Source organism: Prosopis cineraria, unplaced genomic scaffold (assembly GCF_029017545.1).
Source record: "Prosopis cineraria cultivar Desert tree isolate PC_DT_omini unplaced genomic scaffold, ASM2901754v1 PC3, whole genome shotgun sequence".
Taxonomy (NCBI): Eukaryota; Viridiplantae; Streptophyta; class Magnoliopsida; order Fabales; family Fabaceae; genus Prosopis; species Prosopis cineraria.
Genome location: NW_026555334.1, coordinates 33346639 through 33366628, shown reverse-complemented (window position 1 = coordinate 33366628; position 19990 = coordinate 33346639). Strand labels below are relative to the sequence as shown.

At 33.0% G+C, this 19990-nt stretch overlaps 3 protein-coding genes and 1 non-coding gene across 5 annotated transcripts; 2 read left to right on the top strand and 2 right to left on the bottom strand.

The window, feature by feature from the left end:
• Positions 1–5319: 5319 nt before the first annotated feature.
• LOC129304840 (protein FEZ) lies at positions 5320–6737 on the top strand. Its single transcript, XM_054944662.1, has 3 exons — positions 5320–5503; positions 5588–5874; positions 5963–6737. The coding sequence occupies exons 1-3, from the start codon at positions 5320–5322 to the stop codon at positions 6428–6430; spliced, it is 939 nt and encodes a 312-aa protein (XP_054800637.1). The 3' UTR covers positions 6431–6737.
• A 512-nt stretch (positions 6738–7249) lies between these two features.
• Positions 7250–7330, top strand: TRNAL-CAG (transfer RNA leucine (anticodon CAG)). Its single transcript has one exon. It is a non-coding gene; the product is annotated as a tRNA-Leu (tRNA).
• Positions 7331–8794: 1464 nt separating this feature from the next.
• LOC129306593 (60S ribosomal protein L34-like) lies at positions 8795–10538 on the bottom strand. The gene is made up of 4 exons (XM_054947269.1): positions 10381–10538; positions 10132–10211; positions 9197–9306; positions 8795–9104 (listed from the first exon to the last, which is right to left on the bottom strand). Exons 1-4 carry the CDS (start codon positions 10457–10459, stop codon positions 9011–9013), a joined length of 363 nt encoding a protein of 120 aa, XP_054803244.1. The 5' UTR covers positions 10460–10538; the 3' UTR covers positions 8795–9010.
• Positions 10539–12119: 1581 nt separating this feature from the next.
• Positions 12120–16811, bottom strand: LOC129304437 (uncharacterized). Of its 2 annotated transcripts, none has more exons than XM_054944088.1 (5): positions 16251–16811; positions 14804–16155; positions 13071–13484; positions 12640–12875; positions 12120–12549 (listed from the first exon to the last, which is right to left on the bottom strand). In XM_054944088.1, exons 1-5 carry the CDS (start codon positions 16367–16369, stop codon positions 12295–12297), a joined length of 2376 nt encoding a protein of 791 aa, XP_054800063.1. In that variant the 5' UTR covers positions 16370–16811; the 3' UTR covers positions 12120–12294. The 2 variants fall into 2 exon arrangements, with proteins under 2 accessions (XP_054800063.1, XP_054800064.1); XM_054944089.1 differs by having other exon boundaries at positions 16274–16810.
• Between the last annotated feature and the right edge of the window lie 3179 nt (positions 16812–19990).

The window sequence follows — 19990 nt, the reverse complement described above, 5'->3', positions numbered from 1 at the left end:
GGAATAAGTGACATATAAAATGTGTATATATATTATATTTTTATGATCATTACTTATAAGATTAAAATGTACATTTATTTGTTTAACTTTACACAACAATTCATTTGAATCTTTTAATTTTATAAAGTTTTTTTTAATTTTTTAACCCTAACATTGTTAGTTTCATGCTAACAAATTTTTATATTGAACTTTCAACAAAACATTTTCAAATCTTAATATATTAATTTTAATTTTTTTAAAATAATAATGATTGACATAAAAAATAATCATTTAAAATTAACGGTGTTAAAGTTAAAAAATTAAAAAGATATTTTACAAAATTAAATAATTAAATTGAAACCTTATATAAAATTAAAAGATTAAAAGTATATTTTAACTTATTTATAATAATTCTTTTTTATTCATAATATTTTCAAGTTTTTTAATTTTACATTTCAAACCACGAATGATGGAAAGGCGGAAAAAAATCAGTATAACAATATGTCATGTACAATTTTTTTCTTTTTCATTTTTCATTCACTCGTTCTTTAAAATGTTTCCTTAAAAAATAAATTTACCAATAACATTGTTAATGAGAATAAAAAATCACTATTAAATGGGGATCTTAATAAAATGTTGATCAAATTATAAAAAATAATGCAATATAAATAACATTATATTCATTTGTTTAGGATATGAAAGTTATGAACTCATATTTCAAGCATTTGAAATATGATATTATATATGAGTACCTATATAAAAGAGAAATATGAAATGTCACATGCAAAGTTAGACTTTTAATATAAGAATATCTTATAAAGATTCAAAATATGGACTAGTGTAATATTTTGTGGTGGATAAAATAATTTTTCAACATATTATTTGCCTAACAGTATAGAAATTTTATAGGCATCTAATAAATGTTGGCTTATTCATATGACTCTCTGTACAATGATATCTACTTGAAAATCTCAGAAGGATTCAAGATGGCAAAAACTTATAAAGATTCTCAAAAAAAAAAAAATTCCTTGTCATTTTATTTGTTCATGTGATTATATACATATTGATTTGCATAAAAAAAATTAGTTGATTGAGCATTATTGAATATTCTAAAGAATTTATAAAAGCACTTGATTTATAAAGGATGTTAAAATATTGGGTGATTAGATGTGAATCAATGTCATTTTTCTTCAATAGACTAATGAAATATGATCTCAAAGTACCATATATGAATGCTTTCATATCATAATTTATAATATTGCATTGTTTTGCAACAAAGTTATGTACTTGACATTATATGCTTGAAGTATTTTTATGTATGGTTGCTTTACTAAACTTATTTAGGATCAAAATTAATTGATGATGCATGTGTTATATATATCTAGTTTGAACCATACAAATTATCATGATTGTTTATTAGTAACTTTTACTCCTGCAAAATATATGACAAGTGAAAAATGTTTTCATATCCAGAAGAGATATACAGAGAAGATGTTTCAAAATATTATATGTAAGCAATGGTTCATGTATAGTCGTGTTGGAAGAGCAAGCATAAGCAACAACAATATTCAAGAGTTGATATATAAGTTCATGACACAACGATTCAAGAAGACTCAAGAATAGTTAGCAATATCGTCATTAGGAGAAATAAAATTTATGTGGTACTCTTTTTTCCTTAACCAAGATTTTGTCTCACTGACTTTTTTTTGAAAGATTTTTAATGAGGTAGCTTAAATAAATACAAAGATGTTGTGTACTATTTTTCCTTTACTTGGTTTCTATCCCATTAAATTTTTTTTAATAAGGTTTTAATAATGCACAATATTTGGATATTTAAGGAAAAGTGTTATGAATATTAGAATATTATGTGATTGTCCATTTTCTCATATTCTTCAACATCTTTTGATCACTATGATATTTTTCAATTCCTATTATTTTGTATATTTTATTTAATTTAATTGATATATTTTGTGCTTATAGATAGAAGGCACCTTAGTTGTATTCTATACATTAAAATGAGAAAATTCTCAATTTTATCATTCTCTTACTCTTTCATTATAATTTTCTCTCTTTTTTCCTTCTCTCAATATCTATTTTCACAGCACTTTAATTGATTGTGTTTAATATTTTTTATTTTTTATTTTAATATAGGTAATTAGCTATGATAATGGTCTTTAAATTTGGCGGAGGGCTTTGCAAGAGAAGAAATGGGTGCTTGGTTTGATCAAATGAAATGTTTGGCTTTGTTTTTGAAATAGGGTTTTTTAAAAAAAAAATTAAACAGGTCGAAGCGGTAACTCGTGTTCTGAAAGGGAAGAAAATGGTAGGCGTCAATGCAAGTGAATGCAAATTGCAATGCGGTGCGTTGAAGGGTAGCAGTAAAATATAGAGGCAAAGATGCTAGTGCGAGGAAAACTTCCGTTTGTGATCTGACAAGGGCAAAATTATAAATTTAAAAACTAGTTGAAGAGTTTGTTTTATTTTTAAATATTAATCTCTAATCTCATTTGTCTTTTTTTTTTTTGGGTGAAGATGTATTTTTGACCCCAATCCACATCGAGCTTATGTAAGAGAAAAAGTTAAATAATTTGGGTTAACATATAATTTTTAATCCAAGCGTAATCTATAATTTTAGAAGAAAGATGGTTAACGCCAACACATCACTTTCGGAATGGTGAAAGTGAAGGAAATTTTGGAATAAATACTATTAATAGTCTTAAAAATTAAAATATAAAATCATGAGAAAACTGTTACTTTTTACTTATAAAAAGAGGTCACACCAATGACTCTTCAACAATACTCCAATCAATTTAACTATTCATTTGATCAAACCAAACATTGCCTCGTCTAGCAAATTGGATGCAGATTCTCTGGATAAGCACACTTCCATGAGAGAGTAGCAAGTTCCTTTCGCATGGTAAAGCGATCACCCAGTAAAATAGTAGCATCACTGCTCCAATTTTTTTTTGGTGGTTTTCCATATTTTATTTTCTCTAATTTCTTTTGTATAAGTACAAATATCATATTTGTTCTCACCATACAATTTTTTCATTTTCCTCTATCTTTACTTTACTTTTAAGCGCTTACATTTAAAAAAATTATGTTAAAAGACATCAAGAACTCAACATTTGATTTAAAATTCAGGTATATCATGTTGTTTGAAGATACATTTCTCTAACATATTATTGCACCAAAAAACACCGCAAACACCCTTCTTTATTATTTTTTAAAATTGTCCGTAGTAGTTCCACTATATGAATGATAAATAGTTTCTAATGTAGTAAGGGATTCAAATGAAATATTTTAGACAAATCATAGACATTTTTGTATAAATATTTTGTCATATGCTATTTATTGGTTTTCTAGATAAAGGAGATAGACCTTCCCCCTTTGCTTGGCGCAAAAAATTGCTTTTTGGGCCCATGAACTCGAGAAATGTTGGTGCCAAAAGTTTCAAGAAGGGGATCGGAGGATTCTTGGAGGAGGTGCTGTGAATACACTATATGCTGACAAAATTAGCCTCATGGAAATTTTAAAATGATTAATGTACAAATATGTCCAAAATTATGCCGTAAGCGTAATTGACATCTTAAAATATTTTTTAGTGTAATGTTACCTCAATATTTTTTAAATCGGTACAATTTTGCCTTGGATTGGGGGATCCAAGTATTTGACCATTTGTTGACTGGACACTACTTAGGTGGCATGCTATGCGGCATACACCTCACCCTCTCCTCTTTTTTTAACCCTTCGAAAATCCTTCAAAGAAGCTGGACCAACGTAGAACCCAAAACTCAAGCTTTGTCCACCAACATACCAGAAGCTAGACTCGAGTATTAGCCCAGGACAATAGTAATCACAGTTGTGGGTATCAACTAAAAATTAACGAAGACAAATTAAAAAACCATAATCTCATATCTACACTACAATACAAACCATAATTTCATAGCGGTAAAACTATTATAATTAAATTAAAATTATAAAATTTGAGTTACAATGAATTGACGTTTAAGTAATGAATTACAATAGAGTAAAAACTATAAAGATTAAAATAATTATTTTTTCTTAAAAATAATATATCAACAACAAATTCCTGATAACTAAAAATTAAAAAAAAACATAATTGTATTATACTATTGGTGAAATTAAAAACAATCAGTTTAGACCCTTTGACCAAATATAATAATAAAAATAAAAAAAGAGTTATTTGAAGTCTAAAATTTCACTACAAGGTAGTGAAATAAAATTAAAATGCGAAATAAAATTAAAATGCGAATTAAAATTACCTTATTATCTCTAGTGGCTTTAACTTGCTAAAATGCATTTGCATGTTTCTCATATTGAAATGGTTAATTTTTTCTACTAGAATTATTTGTATGCATAGTTAATTTTTCATAGAATAATGAGAAAAATTTAATTTATATTTTAATTTCATTTCACTGCTTGTGATTTGTATTGAAATTTCATACTTTTTTTTTAAATTATATTTGGTCAAGGTCAGACTGAAATTTTCTCATTTTCTAATGCCTATTTCTGATAAAGGGCGACTTGCTTTTGATTCGGCACTGGATAAGAGGAATAGAAGAACGAATCCACCAGGAGAAGGCATTTTTAATTTGTACCCACAAGTTCCAGCGGAAAAATATTTTTCTTTTTTCCGTTTCTTTTGCTTTCTTTTTTAACTTTCTCAAACGAGATCAGCTCGCTAAGGAAATGGGGCAGAGAATCAAACAAGTTGAATACTACTTCGACATTATTATATAAGTTGCTGGGCCCATCCTGTTGTAAACAAAGCAAAATTCAAGATAGAATATGTTATTAATTTAATAATTAAGATCAATTACTACGTTAGAAGCTTGCCTTGTCATTTTGTTGTTATCTCTTTGATTTGTTGAAGATTACAGGAGGGGTTCGTGAACAAGTCTGAACATGGAATAATCATATGTCTATAAAAACCCGTGGACCTCACCGATTCTGTGAAGGGCTTGTACGTGAACGTGGGTTAGCGAGAGCTAGACCTTCAGTGAACGGCTTTACTTACTTGACTTGACCTTCTTCATTTCCTTATTCTAAGCTTCTCTCTACAATCGTCACCATTAAAGTAATCCTCAATAGGTGGCCCAAGCGAGGAAAGCATCCTCTGGCTTTCGTCCAAGTAAATTTCCAGACATTGTAAACTGCTACGTATCTTTTACTATGTTGTACTGTGCCATCAGCGCGTCTTGTCTTGGTTTTCTGAAATTTCTCTTTCCATATATATATATATCGTATCATATCAGTTACTCACCAGTGACCAGGCTTCGTTTCTTTTACAGAGACAACAAAAGAGAGAAAGCGGACATGGAGGAGAAGATTCACGAAATTGATAGTTTTGATGATGTTCTGCTGCCTGGTTTTCGGTTCCATCCGACGGATGAGGAGCTTGTTGACTTTTACCTCAAGAAAAAAATACAGCAGAAGACCCTGGCTGTTGAGATCATTAAGCAAGTGGACATTTACAAGTACGACCCATGGGATCTTCCAAGTAAGAAATGACTTACCCTACTTCCCAAGTTTTCTCTTTTCATTCATGTCATGATCTCAACTGGTTTACTTTCGGTGGCAAAAGAGATGGCAAGCAGTACCGGGGAGAAAGAGTTGTACTTCTACTGTCAAAGGGACCGAAAATACAGAAACAGCGTCCGGCCAAATCGGGTGACCAGGGCCGGGTTCTGGAAGGCCACAGGAACTGACCGCCCTATATACTCCTCCAAGGGAAAGTGCATCGGTTTAAAGAAGTCCCTCGTGTTCTACAGAGGCAGAGCCGCCAGAGGCATCAAAACTGAGTGGATGATGCACGAGTTTCGCCTTCCTTCTCTTTCTCAAGCTACTGTTCCCAAAACCCTCTCTCCAACTGTATGCTTCTCTCTGCTGAATGCATATGTTGTTCATTTTTATCATGCATGTCTCTTTCCTCATTGTTTTCAAACTTATGGGGTTTCAGGAGTCGTGGGCAATTTGTAGGATATTCACGAAAACCAACTCACACAAGCCTTCATCTCATTCGTACCCCTGGACCACTCCGTTCCCTGAAAGCATGCCTCAGGGTGGTGGTGCCGCAGCCTCCTGCAATCACTTCAGTCCAGAAAATCTGTCTTGCACGAGAGAAACTGTCTCCGGGGGGAATTTCTCAGCTTCAGATGTTCCCTATGACGCCCGACTCGGTGTTTTGAACGGTGACCTCGGTGACAGCTTCAAGTTCTCCGAGCCGGCAGCATCAGGCTGCATGCTTTTGAACCCGGACAGCGAAGGACTTGAAGGGGCTCACCAGCAGTTTAGTGGCTTATCAATGAGCGTACCTCAGGATATGCGAGTGAATATGAACAGAGAAACAGGGTTTCCCATGACCGTGTCTGCTTCTAGTGATGCTTGGAAGTCTCCTCTGCTATGGGACTTCCCCTTGTTCGACTGACATGGGCACTGATAATTGCTACACGAAAGATTTGGGCTTATTATTTCTGGTAAAATCAGGGGATTAATGCTGCTCAGTTTACAATTGAAGTGTACAGGTTAGGTGCAATTGTCTTCTCTCTCCTGTTACATAAATATCATGTTCCTAAACGCTGGACCCGGCCAAGCAAGCACAGAGGAAGTAGTTCGCATGTACATCGATAGGATGGTGAGTGCTTCACAGTTATGCATTTTTAATTGGATATGTTCAAATCAATTGGTGTGATATAATTCATGAACAGTTCGTTAGAAGTTATATTGTTGAGCACCTGTGGTGTAAAGTTCAACATAAATAGGAGAGGTTAGATTTGTTTATCAGTATATATTTTACGCCTCTTCGTGTACGTTTAAGCTCTGTTTTGATATTGGTTTAGTTTTTTACGTTTCTCCTACTTTTCCTTCTCATTTACCATCAATCTTATGATATATAGAAATGTGGTTTCAAAGTCACAAACCATTAAAACCGTGGTTGCTCTCTATAATTTCATATGACAGAACATCTTACATTATGTCTCATACCTCTCTTAGGCTTATTATTATTGTCGCCGTCGTCACATTTATTTTTCCTTTTGTATTGTTATTGAATCTGAAATTCAGATCCCACACAAAAAATCTTGTTCAAAACAAAATATTTCTATAAATTTTTTGCACGTTTTTTTCCACAAATTCAACATCAGTGTGCAGAGGTTGAAATTACAATTTAGAACTATGGAGGTAATTGAAGTATTTCAGGCCCTAAATACATAGTAGTAATAAAGAATCTGATAAATCCAACCAACAAGTCAAGATGGCCGAGTTGGTCTAAGGCGCCAGTTTCAGGTACTGGTCCGAAAGGGCATGGGTTCGAATCCCATTCTTGACATTTGATTCCTTTTTCGATTACTCCTTTCAAGAAAACCCAAATTAGAATTCCACGTGATCCCTTTTCCATCGGAGAAGAGATTATTTAGATCCAGCCAAGGTTCGTGGCTGGCTTCTTTGAACTCTGAATTGCCATATCGTATGATTGAATTGATTTTAAAATTGTTATAATTTCACCAGAAAATTCCATGACCAACGTCCTACTTTTCTCTTAAATTATAAAACATTTTTAAAAGAAATTTAGTATTTTAAAATGTAAGATACTTTTAAAAAAGTAAGATTTTCATATTAATATTTTTTTAATATTATCATTCCAGTTATATTTTTTTAATATTCTTTATTAGATAAAAGTATTTTTAAAAATTTAGCTTTTTGTTTTAAAAAAATAAGATTATTGGCATGATCATCCTCGAAATTTGTCTAAACAGCATAGTAAATGAAATGTTATTTTAAAATAATCCGAGTTTCTATTCTCGAACTCTCAAATAAGACGCACGGCATCGAGGCTTTCACCTCCAGACTCCAGTTATTAAAGGCTAAAAGCAGAGAGCATCTTGTTCTCCCTTTTTTTCCTTCGGAAAATTATCCCAACATTTTGATACAATAAAACATTCACTACTACTGCTTGTTCTTCTCCTTTTAATTTTATTTATAAATTATTTTTAACATTTTTTATTAAAATTAATAAAAATTTTAAATTTTATTAATTTTATCTTAAAATTTAATAAATTTTTACTTCTATCCCTAATAAATATTTTTAAATCTTATTATCAATATTTATATTTAAAACATTTAATAAAAATAAAAATATAAAAAGAAACACTAAAAATGAACAAATATCCTATAAATAGAATTAAATTTTTTCCTTCGAGTGACTCACACTTGATGTGTGCTTGGATCAATATTTGTATAAAAAACTAAAGTTTTCATAAACTAAAATTTACAAAATAAAATTAGGTTGAAACTTAAAAGTCAGTTACACTAACATTATTTTTGTTTAGAAACATTTTTCAAAGGAGAAAAAAAATGAAACTTGTTAAGATGATACCATCTAAAAACAGGTTTAGATGTACAATCAATAACTTTATGCTTGCATTAAACCACAGCTTGGATTTTATGCAAACATACCTAAGACGACTGAATTTCTAGAGAAACTGACGAAAGCTAACGTGCTAATCGAAATCGACAGTTAAAAATTCTCAAGCATTCATGAAAAGTTGAAAACTCAACATGTGGCCGTTTGAGAAGGACCGTGTGACATACTCCCTTCCAACCTATTCATTAAAAAACGAATAGATAGAGCCTTTAGCGAGGTGGAATTTGCCAACATTCGAAAGGACTACTGAAGAATAACATAAAAATAAGAAAGCCTTTCCTAACATAATTTACCACATGCAAATGATCTGAAATTCATCTATGTTTGAATTGATGAAACCAAGCAAATACGTCATGAAAAAGCTTTCACCAATCAATAAATTTAACCTGCTGATAATTCAATGGGTAGTGGTCACATATAAAATTATCATCAAGAATGCATCAAATCAGCAAACATGGTAGTGTATGTCAACATAAACTATAAAACACAAGTATCATTAAAATAAAATTCAAATCAAGTTCGTCATTCATAATTCCATCCAAAGTCAAAATTTCTTTGGCACATTTGATCCATGTCCCGCTCAGCTTAGCTCCTTGATGCTTGCTTTTCTTTTGCCTTTTGGATCTTCAATACCTTCTTCACAATCTTTTGCTCCTCAACCAGAAAAGCTCGGATTATCCTATACAGGGATAATTAAAAAACCTCAGATACTCTCCAAAATAAGAAAGGGGAAAAAGGAAATACACAAATAATGATTTCTTAAGCATATACCTCTCTCTTACAGCTCCTCCAGACAACACACCTCCATATGCCCTGTTAACTGTGCGACGGTTTCGAGGCAATCTGGACCTCTTGTATTCAGCAGGTCTCAAATGTGGAATCTGCAAATCAAATTAATAAAAGTTATGGTAGGAAAACGGCACAGTAATATCCATTTTTACTTGACACTGGCACAAAGAAAAAACTTCAAAAGCTTCCCACCTTCAATATCAGAGACAATGCAAAGGGTAGATAAAGAAAAAATTTGCATTCATGTTTCGCACCTTTACATTGTAGTAATACCACTACTTGGGTTAAATTAGTCACTGTTATGATTACCGGGAAAGTCGAAAAGGAAAATATATTTGACGTATACTCCGATCTTCTCCACAGGAATACCCGCATTTATTCCAATATGATATCATATCAAAAATAACAGCTGCCAAACCTTCCCCCCTTTCTCCTCCCTCAACCTACCCTCCTTCTGTTAGGAACCTAGGATGCACAAGTGCTGACTGTTGAATAACCAATAAAGTAAGTACTAGATAAGCCCATGTCTCAAAATGACTACCCATGGGTTATAAAATTATTAAGGAAATAAATATATAAAAGGTATAGAGAATATGTATATAACCAAGCAAGCAAGAAAAGAAATTTCACTAGACCAACAATCAAACCCGGATTAAATTTCACTTAGTATTTTCACATGTATAATCCTTTTTATCACCAAAACAATCAATATCATCCCTTCTTACTACATATTGCTTCATCTAAGTTGAGAAAAATACCAAGCATCCAGCAATCAGCCGAGAGAAAAGTTATTAGAAAAATTGATTCTGCCGATTCTACATAATGCGGTCCTTGGCTTTATACTTCAAAGCAGGGCAGAAGCATGGAGTACATATAGGGTTATAAAATGTTCAACATAATTCAGAAGGCATGCATACCCCTTGGATCCTCTTTCCGGTAACAGGACACTTAGGACCGCTTGCTCTCTTCTTGGTGCTCTGATAAATCAACTTCCCACCTGAAATCATTTACAGATTTTGAAGCCTTAAAGCGTTAAGAATCAGAACATAAATCCACAATTAAAAGACAAAAAAAAAAAACAACGTCAAGCCACATAATTACAAGATGGGAACGAAAACATCAGAGACAAATCGGGAGAGAATGAAAATTGGAGGGGGGGAACATACCAGGGGTTTTCACAACCCTGTGCTGGTTGGATTTGGTGGCGTAGCTGTGACGCTTCCTGTAAGTGAGGCGCTGCACCATCTTCAAGTCGAGATTCGAAGCTCCTCAGCCTTCGTCTTGATGTAAAACGGCCCCCAAAATTCTGAATGTAGGGATTGTTTTTAGATTTTAAGGAGTCGACAGAACCCTAGATCATACGGCTCTGGTCGACTCTCCCACGCTTTAGATTAAGCATGTTAATGGGCCATCACTTGCTCTGATCCATACCATTCAAGCAAAGCCCAAAGTTCAGAGCCCCAAAAACCCCTAAAAACTACAAATATTTTTCTCCCCCAAACAAAAATAAATAATATGTTGGCACTTGGCAGACTCTCGGGCTAAATAACGTCTCCCAGGCTCCCCTGCTCCTCCATTGTGTCGAGTGTGAACTGTGAAGCGGTTCGCCAATTTCTAAGGACCCAGATGCAGAAAGAGTTCCTTTCTGGGATTTCAATCTCCTTCTATTTAATTTTGTAATTTTATATTGTAATTATAAAAAATCGCATATAAAGACAGTTGAAATATATTATTCATAAATAAAAATCAATAATAAATCATCATTTCAAAAAAAAAAAAACAAGTTCATATTATCATTTTAATAATAATTAAGTCTTGTCTGTTAATAACATTTTTTAGTGGCCATTGTGTGTGATTTTCTCTAATTACTACTGTAGCTTACTATCAAGCTTTTTAATCGAAATATAATAGATATGTAAATTTTTTATAATAAAATAAAGGGGAAACACAATAATAAATCCCTCTACTTTTATTGCATTTTGTTTAGTTTTCATAAATTTATTTCATTATTTTTATTCCATTTAATTTGATCCGTTTGCAACGTTAATCCAATAATTTTTAAAAATATAAAATAAAAGAATTGAGAAAAATAAAATAAAATCATATAGATTTAAAACAGAACACGGTCAAACATATTGTTGTATTTTCCCTAAAATAAATTCGTTGACTTAATTGAAATTATGGAACAGATATTAACCGTCTGTATACTCATTATATTTAATTAAAAACATATGAGGATAAGAATATAAAAAGTATGGATGATTTTTTGTTGCTATGAGAAAAACAGTTTTTAAGTTACTTGATGCTAACTTGGCGATAAGTAACGAGGGTAGATTTTAAGAGTTTAAACCCTCCTGATATATACCGGTTAAAAAAAACTGTTATTATTTATGCCAGAATTTTTTATTTGGATGAACAAATCAATTTTTTTTTTGCCAAAAAAATGTAAAAAATATTATTGAAAAAATAGCATTCAAAGTTCATTGTAGCATATTTATATTAGTCAAGAACCGTAAAATTCTAGAATTTCAGTATAATCTCTTATTTCATATATTAAATTACTTTTTTATATAAAATGACCAATTGCCCTTGTTTTATTATTTTAAGTTTCAGGGGCAGTTTGATTATTTCACATAAAAAATTTAATTTTAGTTAAGGATCAAGAAATCGTAATGAAATTTTAGAACCGTATATATTTTTTTAATATTATTCTATTATTCATTATTTTTTCATATAATAGGGCTTAGCGGTGTATTATGCCCGGCAAGCCCAATCAAATCAAATCACCTCTACGTACTATGTCCGGCAAGCTTTTGCTTTTGATTTTTATTTTAAATTTCTTATTCTATTAAAAAAATGAAATGCTAATTTTATTATGAAATCTTAAAAGAGGAAAAAGTACATGTACAGAGTAAATGCTCAGCTCCAAAGACATCTGTGATTAGTCACTACAGGGCCACAATGTACAGAGTACTGGCTTAGTCTAATTGTCGAGGAGAAGATGAGAAAGTGGGCATTCCCAGAAGGAGCTTCTAAAAAATGGGAGGGAGGAGCATCATAAAGAAAGCTAGGAATTAAGGTTAAGATGGGAAAAGTAAGAATGTCGGTTCTACATGTAATGTTCGATGTACAAAATTAATCTTGTTTAGTTTATTGCTACACCACGCTAGTTGATCCGTCGTTATCCTCGACATGTTCAACACTCTCCACACTAATTTCATATCCACTTGGGAGAAGAAGTATAAGTACTGATCCGTCCCTTCCTCTTTCCGCTTTTGGAATTTCTTCAATATGCAGCTTCCGCTCCTCAATATCTCTCTCAGCCTCTTCTCCTTCTGCAACACCATAGCAATGAGCCACATCATCGACAACGCGAGAAAAAACTAAATTAAAAAAAAAAAACAATAGTAATAAACCCAAATTACCTTCTGAAGCCCTGCTCGGACTTGTGCTAGAAGCTCTGAATCTGCAGGGTCTTGGAGCTCTGTCTGATTCTCTTTTACACCTTTGAGTGTCAGGTTACATGCATCTTTATCCGCCCTAATGAAACGCCAAATCGTTCTAATTGATTCCTCTAGGATTTCCACTAACATGTCACTTGTGATGGCATCGTTATCTGAATCTCTTTTTCTCGTTTTCTTCTTATCCTTTGTGTTGTCCTCTACACGCAAGTAATGGCTCTATTATTAGTAAATGTCTGTCTTATATGTGGAATTTTGTAGTCCCCCACATTGCTCAAGCTCAGAAGGACGCCATCGATCGGTGTCGGTGGGGTTGCCCCAGTTGAGCACTAAATTCCAATTTCAATTAGAATAAAGACACAAGCACTTTACAGTAGACTTCCGAAGTTGCTCACCTCTTATTACAGGAACTTGAAGAAGATTCTTCATGGCGCGACGATTTCTGACGTAATTCTCAACTCGTGGGCCTTGGAAAGGCTCGTTCTCTATAAATCTTTGAAGCAAAACTTGAAATTGCTGAAATTCGCCGGCCACCTCATTGAACCTTCGTGTGCCGTACTGGTCAGAATCCCATAGCTCCAGGGCCTTCTCGTATTCCCATTGAAGGAATTCCCAGGACAGGCTGAGCTGACCCACATAAATCGTTTCCAGATCACTGTACAGCTCTCTGACGAACTTCTTCGTGGGGTCTGTCTCAGATTTTTTGCGTCTGGAAAGGTGAAAGCTCTGTGAAAGTTGGGACATGATCGTTGCTGTAGATGTCATGCGGCTTGAAAATGATTGTATTGGCTCCTTTGACTGCAAAAAATCTACAAAACAAATTTGAAACTTTAGCGCCATGCTTTGTCGTTTTGAATTCTTAATCACTAAGCAAAATGCGAAGGCCACTTAGAATTTACAAACAAAAAATGCCATGTCAAAGTGTCTTGCTCGGTAAGAAAAGATTATAAGGTCATAGAACGATTGGGTGGAGCATTAACATCAGTGCTAGATCATTGTAGTAGGGACTGATTTTCTTTTTGAGAAGGGTCCAAACGATATGACGCAGAAAACATAAGAAATAGAAACTTTCTGGTTAGGTACAAATACTTCACTCTACATGGGGTCATTTAAAGAAACATAAAGAAAGACGGTGGGCATACTTTCCTGAACATAAATGTCTCTGTATAAAACTTGGTATTTTGATCATAAAAACAAGACCTAGAACTTATGTGGAGATCCGTGTGCAATTGAAGACTATTAATATTCATAATTGGTGGGACTAGTCGTATCTGCTGCAGTAGGGCCACCATTTATTGTTTGAAACTACAATCCAACCAATCTTTTCTGGAGTGCCAAACAAAATAAAAACGGACTGCATAAAAAGTAGATAAACTATCTCTCCAATTCAAGGGATTATTTTCATACGGAGAACGGTGGGATTGTACTTCCAAATACATCAAATTAATTGCTGTACCAAAAAAAAAATACATCCGCCTAGGATTAAAAAAAATTGCTGATACCGGGTCTACCCAGAAAGAAAAAGAAAACGAAAAGTCTAGCCGTGACTTACTTCCACGTATATTTAGGTAGTTCATGTTTTCCCAGTGTTCAACCAACCTCAGATATAGTGGGTCCTGACCTAATATACTAGTTTTAATGACTTAAATGAGGGGTGTGGCGTTAATGAATGAATTGATCATTCACTAATCAAGCACAGGCTCCATTCCTTCTGTCTTTTTATATATATAAAGTATTTTTTAAAAATTTATTTTATTTCTAAATATAAGGAATGATAAAATATTTTTAAATAATTAAATAATTTTATTATTATCTTAAAAAGTGAAATAGACTATTAATTATATGTTTTTTACCATCATCACAATAATTATGATATTATTAAGAATAAAATTAAAAAATTATTATATTTTTATTTGAGTTTAATTAAATAATAATTTTTTATTGATATGTAAAATTTAATTAAAAATATTTTATATATAAAGACAAAAGAGCATGAAGAAATTTCGTATGAAATATCAAAAGCGTGTTTAGAAAGAACAGGGAAGAACCAGAACCCAAAAAAGGAAGACTCAGCACTGAAGAGTGAAAATTAAATCAGAATATTAAATAACGGCAAGAAATTACTAACCTATGGCGCACATTTTTTGGTAATTCAAGATATCGAATTTTCTCATGCGTTCTCTGTAACTCTTGTAGAATTTGGGAACCTCGTTGGTCGTACTAGTGCCAGGCTGGAATTTCTCCTCGATTTTCCATGGCTTCAGGTCTTCCACTATCCTCGGAAACTCAGAATCCTCGAGGATGGTCGGAAGGCCCGTGGCTTTCACCTTCTTCAGCTCCATCTTCAGCTGCTCTATCAAATCCTGATGCTCCCAGAGCGTGTCAAACCTGTTGGAGTCCTCAAGATCCGAACCTATTGAGCTCTGCAAATTGGGTTTGGCAGAATCCATCGGACAATCAATGGGCCGTTTTTCTTTGTCACCAAATTCTTCGGCTTTGGAGCTGACTTTGTCATTACCTGACAGCTTCTGTTCCTGAGCCTCTTCTTCTAATTTTTGAAGCTCTTCCATTAAGTCTTTATCTTCTCCATCAAAATCATCCGGCTCGTACCCGACATCTAAATTATCTGACCAACTATCCCCCTCTAAGACCATATCTTCTTCTGTTAACCCAGCATTTTCATCGTCTTGGTTTCCTGACTTGTCAAGCTTAACAGTGGTTCCCAAGTCTGAGTCCGATAATTGACTATCGATCAAAGAATTAATATTTGAACTCTTCGAATTTGATTCACGGCCTAAATTTGAAAAAACATCAATGGCAGAAATATGTGGATTCTCCACTTGATTTTTCCCAGATTCAGGCTGTTCCATTGCTTTTACATATGGCCTAGGTTTGAGCTTCTCAGCCTTGTGTTCAAGGACGTCCCGTCCTTCACTCTCAGGAAGGAACCCAAAATTCTGGATTTCTTTATTTTCCAAGGACCCATCATTCGATTGAACAAATAATTCCCTGACAGTGAGAATCGAAACCTCGGGTTCCTCCAAGAAATGGCGGGCACTTTTGCCTGAGATGAACTCACACTTGCTCGCGCTTGAAGATGCTGCATCCGGGTTGTTAACAAGATGAAAGTTGTCACCGTTGCTTTCGTTGAATTCTTCAATGGGTTTCCAATTCTGATATTGGAACTTGAAAACCAGTTTCGGCGTGTCCTCTTTTTCAATACCGACATTTTCGGTGTCGTCCATAATTTCAGAACACCCTATTTCGGGCTCTGTTTCTGGCCGGGAATCATTAGAATAGATCAAATCACTTCCCTCTGGAAGAGCATCAGTACCATCCTCGAAGCTTTCAGAATTCGACTCTTTATCTCTGGAAGAATAAGAATACCCTACTCCAGCATCTGATTCTGGCCCGGAAAATTTTGAGTCATAGGAGAGTGTTGCAGAACGAGCTGAATTAATCGCTCCAGGACCGAAATATCTGCCAGCGTAAAGAAACAAAACAGAAAAACCGATTAATTGAAGAGTTAATGAATATGGAAACACGTTGGTAAAGCGGAAACTGAATAAAAAAACCTCATGAAAATTCTGGCGAATACCCAGAACAGAGCTTGCGAGAGGTAGGAGAGGAAGACCCCAAAATAACCAGAAAAAAGAACCATCCTTCGGTGCAAAAACCCTGCGGGGAAGGCCATAGTCAGAGTGAAAGAAGAGGGTTAGCAACAGAAATATGGCGGAGGCAGTGAAGGAATAAATCCATGAGCGGGAGTTCATTCCAATAGAAGCAAAACAGAGGAAGTCATGGAGAGGGTGATTCGGCGTTTGAAAAGAAGGAGAAGAGAAGGGGACCTTGCACCAGTAAAAGAGGAAGGATCAAGGATCACATGTAGAATGGGATTAAGAGGAGGTTGAAATGTGACCTAATAGGAAGGGATTTGGGAGCAAAAAACTAGGGAGGAAAAGTACATGTCAGCGACTTGGGTTTGAACTAATCTCAATGGATTGCTTGGAGGCATGGGATTCTGAGAACCGTTATGCGAGGGAGGGGCTTGCATCTGTTGACAAGCGCTGAGGTTTTTATAAATTGAAAGTTTACGCCTCCGATTTCTGTTTCAATTCATAAGGTGTGGAGGGTGAAAGTTCACACTCTTTTCGGTCCATATGATTCGTTGGCTCATATATTCAACAAAATTAGCCGGTTCGGCCTTTATTTGTCGCTTGCTTTATCATTTACTTCCCAGCCCGAAGCTGCTTTTTTCATTGTGAATTGTGATCTTCAATATAAAATTTCATGTTCAAAATATATATATGCGTGTATAAAATTTCATGTTATTTTATCTCTCACATGTTTTGATAATAATTACTTAATAATTAATTTAACTAACTTTCTTAATTCATGATAATCAAGGTGTTCTCTTGTCTTTCAAAATACTTGATTTGGAATATATTTTAATTTAATAGAAAATTTACAAAATTTGAATATATCGTGAAAGTTAATTTATAATTTATCTTAATAATTTCTTGTTATTTGAAAATGTATTTAAGCGAGTTGGTTTAACAGCCTTCGATAAAGCGGAACCACTCTGACGAGCAAAAACTGTTCACAAAGATGCTCAAAGTTTGTCTATTAATCAAATTTTTAAATTAGTAATGAAATTTGAATTCGCATCCTCATTGAATATGACTTATGTTTTTATTAAGAGCCTTTTGCAAATATAGCTTATATAGTAAAATCAAACTAAGTAAATAGTCTAATATTTATTATATTTTATATTATAATTAATTTATTTTATTTGTTAATGATATATCCATGTATATTAATGAGAAACCCTTTGTAAATTGTCAAATTTTCAATAATAAAAATCTCATATATTAATGATAAATTTTTTGAATATCAATATAAATCAACCATATTGATTGATATTTTTTAGGCATAATTTTTTTTTTCAACTAGTGAGCTAATTTATCCTTTTATTAATTAGATCAATATTTGATGACTTTAACAGTGATTTTCTTTGAATTATGAGTGTTGGCTGTTGCAAATAAGTGCTCCCTCTGTTTTTATTTGTAAAAGAAAAAATTATATTTAAGAAAATCAGTTAACTATATTAATTATGTATGAAAAATAAAAAATTTAGACTATAATACCCTTTATTAATTATTTTAATCAAACCTTCATTAATTATTTTTATGACTGTAAATAATTTTATTATGAGGAGTAATTTAAAAAGTTTGTAATAAATGTCTATTAAAAAATATGATTTTATTTATATAAAAATACAAACTAAAAGTATTAGTTTCTTCTATAAATAAAATGGAGGGAGTAATAGTATTTTCTATAAATATTCATTGAATACATTGATTCATTGTTAATGTTTATTAATTAGTGTCTTAAAGAGATATTAATGTATCATTTTTTGTGATCAACACATTAACTCCATGCATTCATATTGAAAATATACCCATGAAAGTGACGCTAGGGGTCCCAAAAAAAAAGGGCAAGTGACGTTCAAGTTTTGGGACGTCTACTTAATTTATTGCAAAAGATGTTAGTTAAAAAGTAATTAAATAATTACTGATATCGAAATAATAAAACAATTATTTTTGAATTCACAAATATGCTCCCTTTGATTGAATTGAGGTCGGGAATAGGAAGTTAAAGGTTTCCAAAACGAAAAGGCCATGTCCCTTTGGGGACGTCCGACAAAATGAAAAAGCCACGTAATGTGGGTGCAGATACAGGCGAAAAACCTTAATAAAGAAACACGCAAGAAAGTTTCAAAACAATAAATAAATAAATAAAAGAAACAAATAGATAGGTGGTCGATTTTTTTTTTCCCTGTTACTTACTTGACCAGAAATTACATGTATTTGTTCCACAAGTGTGGGGCATAAAACATTAGACAAAGTAAATATGAGTTAAATAAATAAGGAACTTTACTTGTTATGCATTTATCTTTGCTTGAAAATATATTTCAATTCTTAAAAACTACAAAATTTCATTTTGGGTTGGTGTTGGAGCCAAAAAAATTCGTGCTTTTCCGAGTCGAAATAATAAAATACATTATTTGCATTATTTTTATTCTTTTTATTTTTAATTTTTAACGCTTGTTTTGAGTATTTTAAGTATTTTGGGTATCATTTGAATTTATTGGATTTAATTTGTAATTTTGAGAAATTTTGGTGTAAAAGTATAAGTAATGTTAATTTTGAAATGATTAATTTGGACTGCTCAAAATTGGCCATTTGGATAAGATTTTTTATGATCCAATTATTCAAGATATAAGTGAAATAGAAATAGGAGCCCAAGGACAAGCTTATTAATTTCTAATTTTTCTTTTTATTTCTTTTTCAAATTTTATTTCCGACTTGTTGCATTATCATTCATTATGCATACATATAATTTAGTTTTATTTTGATTTATGAACTCTTTTCTTTGTTAGTTTTATTTTTCAAGCATTTAAATAACTTCTCATAAATATTTTATTATACACACATACATCCTTTGACAGACACTCACCTCACTTCACTTTAAGACACTTACACACAAACATACAGTGTTTCTGCTTGGCCAAAAATGGTCTTAGGCTCTTAGCAATTTTGTCCATTGTGCAGCTTAGCATCATTTTTAGAACTAACTTTTCAAGAGCTTAGTTGGATGTTGTTTAGGACGCATCTCTCAACAAACACAAAACACAAACAAAATAGAAAACTCCAGCAATAAAGTCAAAAGGAAAGCAGAAGCAAGCAAGAAAACATAACAATATTAGAATACAGTCAACCAATGCCACTCCTAACATCACAGCCTCCATCTAGATTCTTCCTTCTCAAGCCATCATCAAACAAAAGCTTTGCAAGAGGGAATGGGGGTGTTTGCCATCCAATTCCACGGACACATGACATTTGAAGCATTTACTGCTGCCAATCAATAGTTCCGTTCAATGTTCTGGGAACAAATTAATCAAACTGAAACATTCTTCAGTCCTTCAAGCATGTGCAAGACATCAGCAACAATCGTCTAGCTCTTCCATTCACACAAATCTACCTTCTTTTCTGCAACACAATTAGCCAAAATTTCACAATCAATAAAAATAACCATGTTAGTATTACCATGGTTAGATACCATACTCGGAGCTTTTTTAAAGCCATTGCCTCATCGTTGTCTTTCTCTCTTTGTCTGTATCAAAACCTTAGGAAACTTGTTCTAATTTGCTCAAAATTCTGCTGTGTGAAATTCCTCTCCTGCTACTACCATGTCTTTGTGAATTTGGAGCTTAGATGTAGACTTGATTAGTGGTGGAGCACCCTCTCACTTT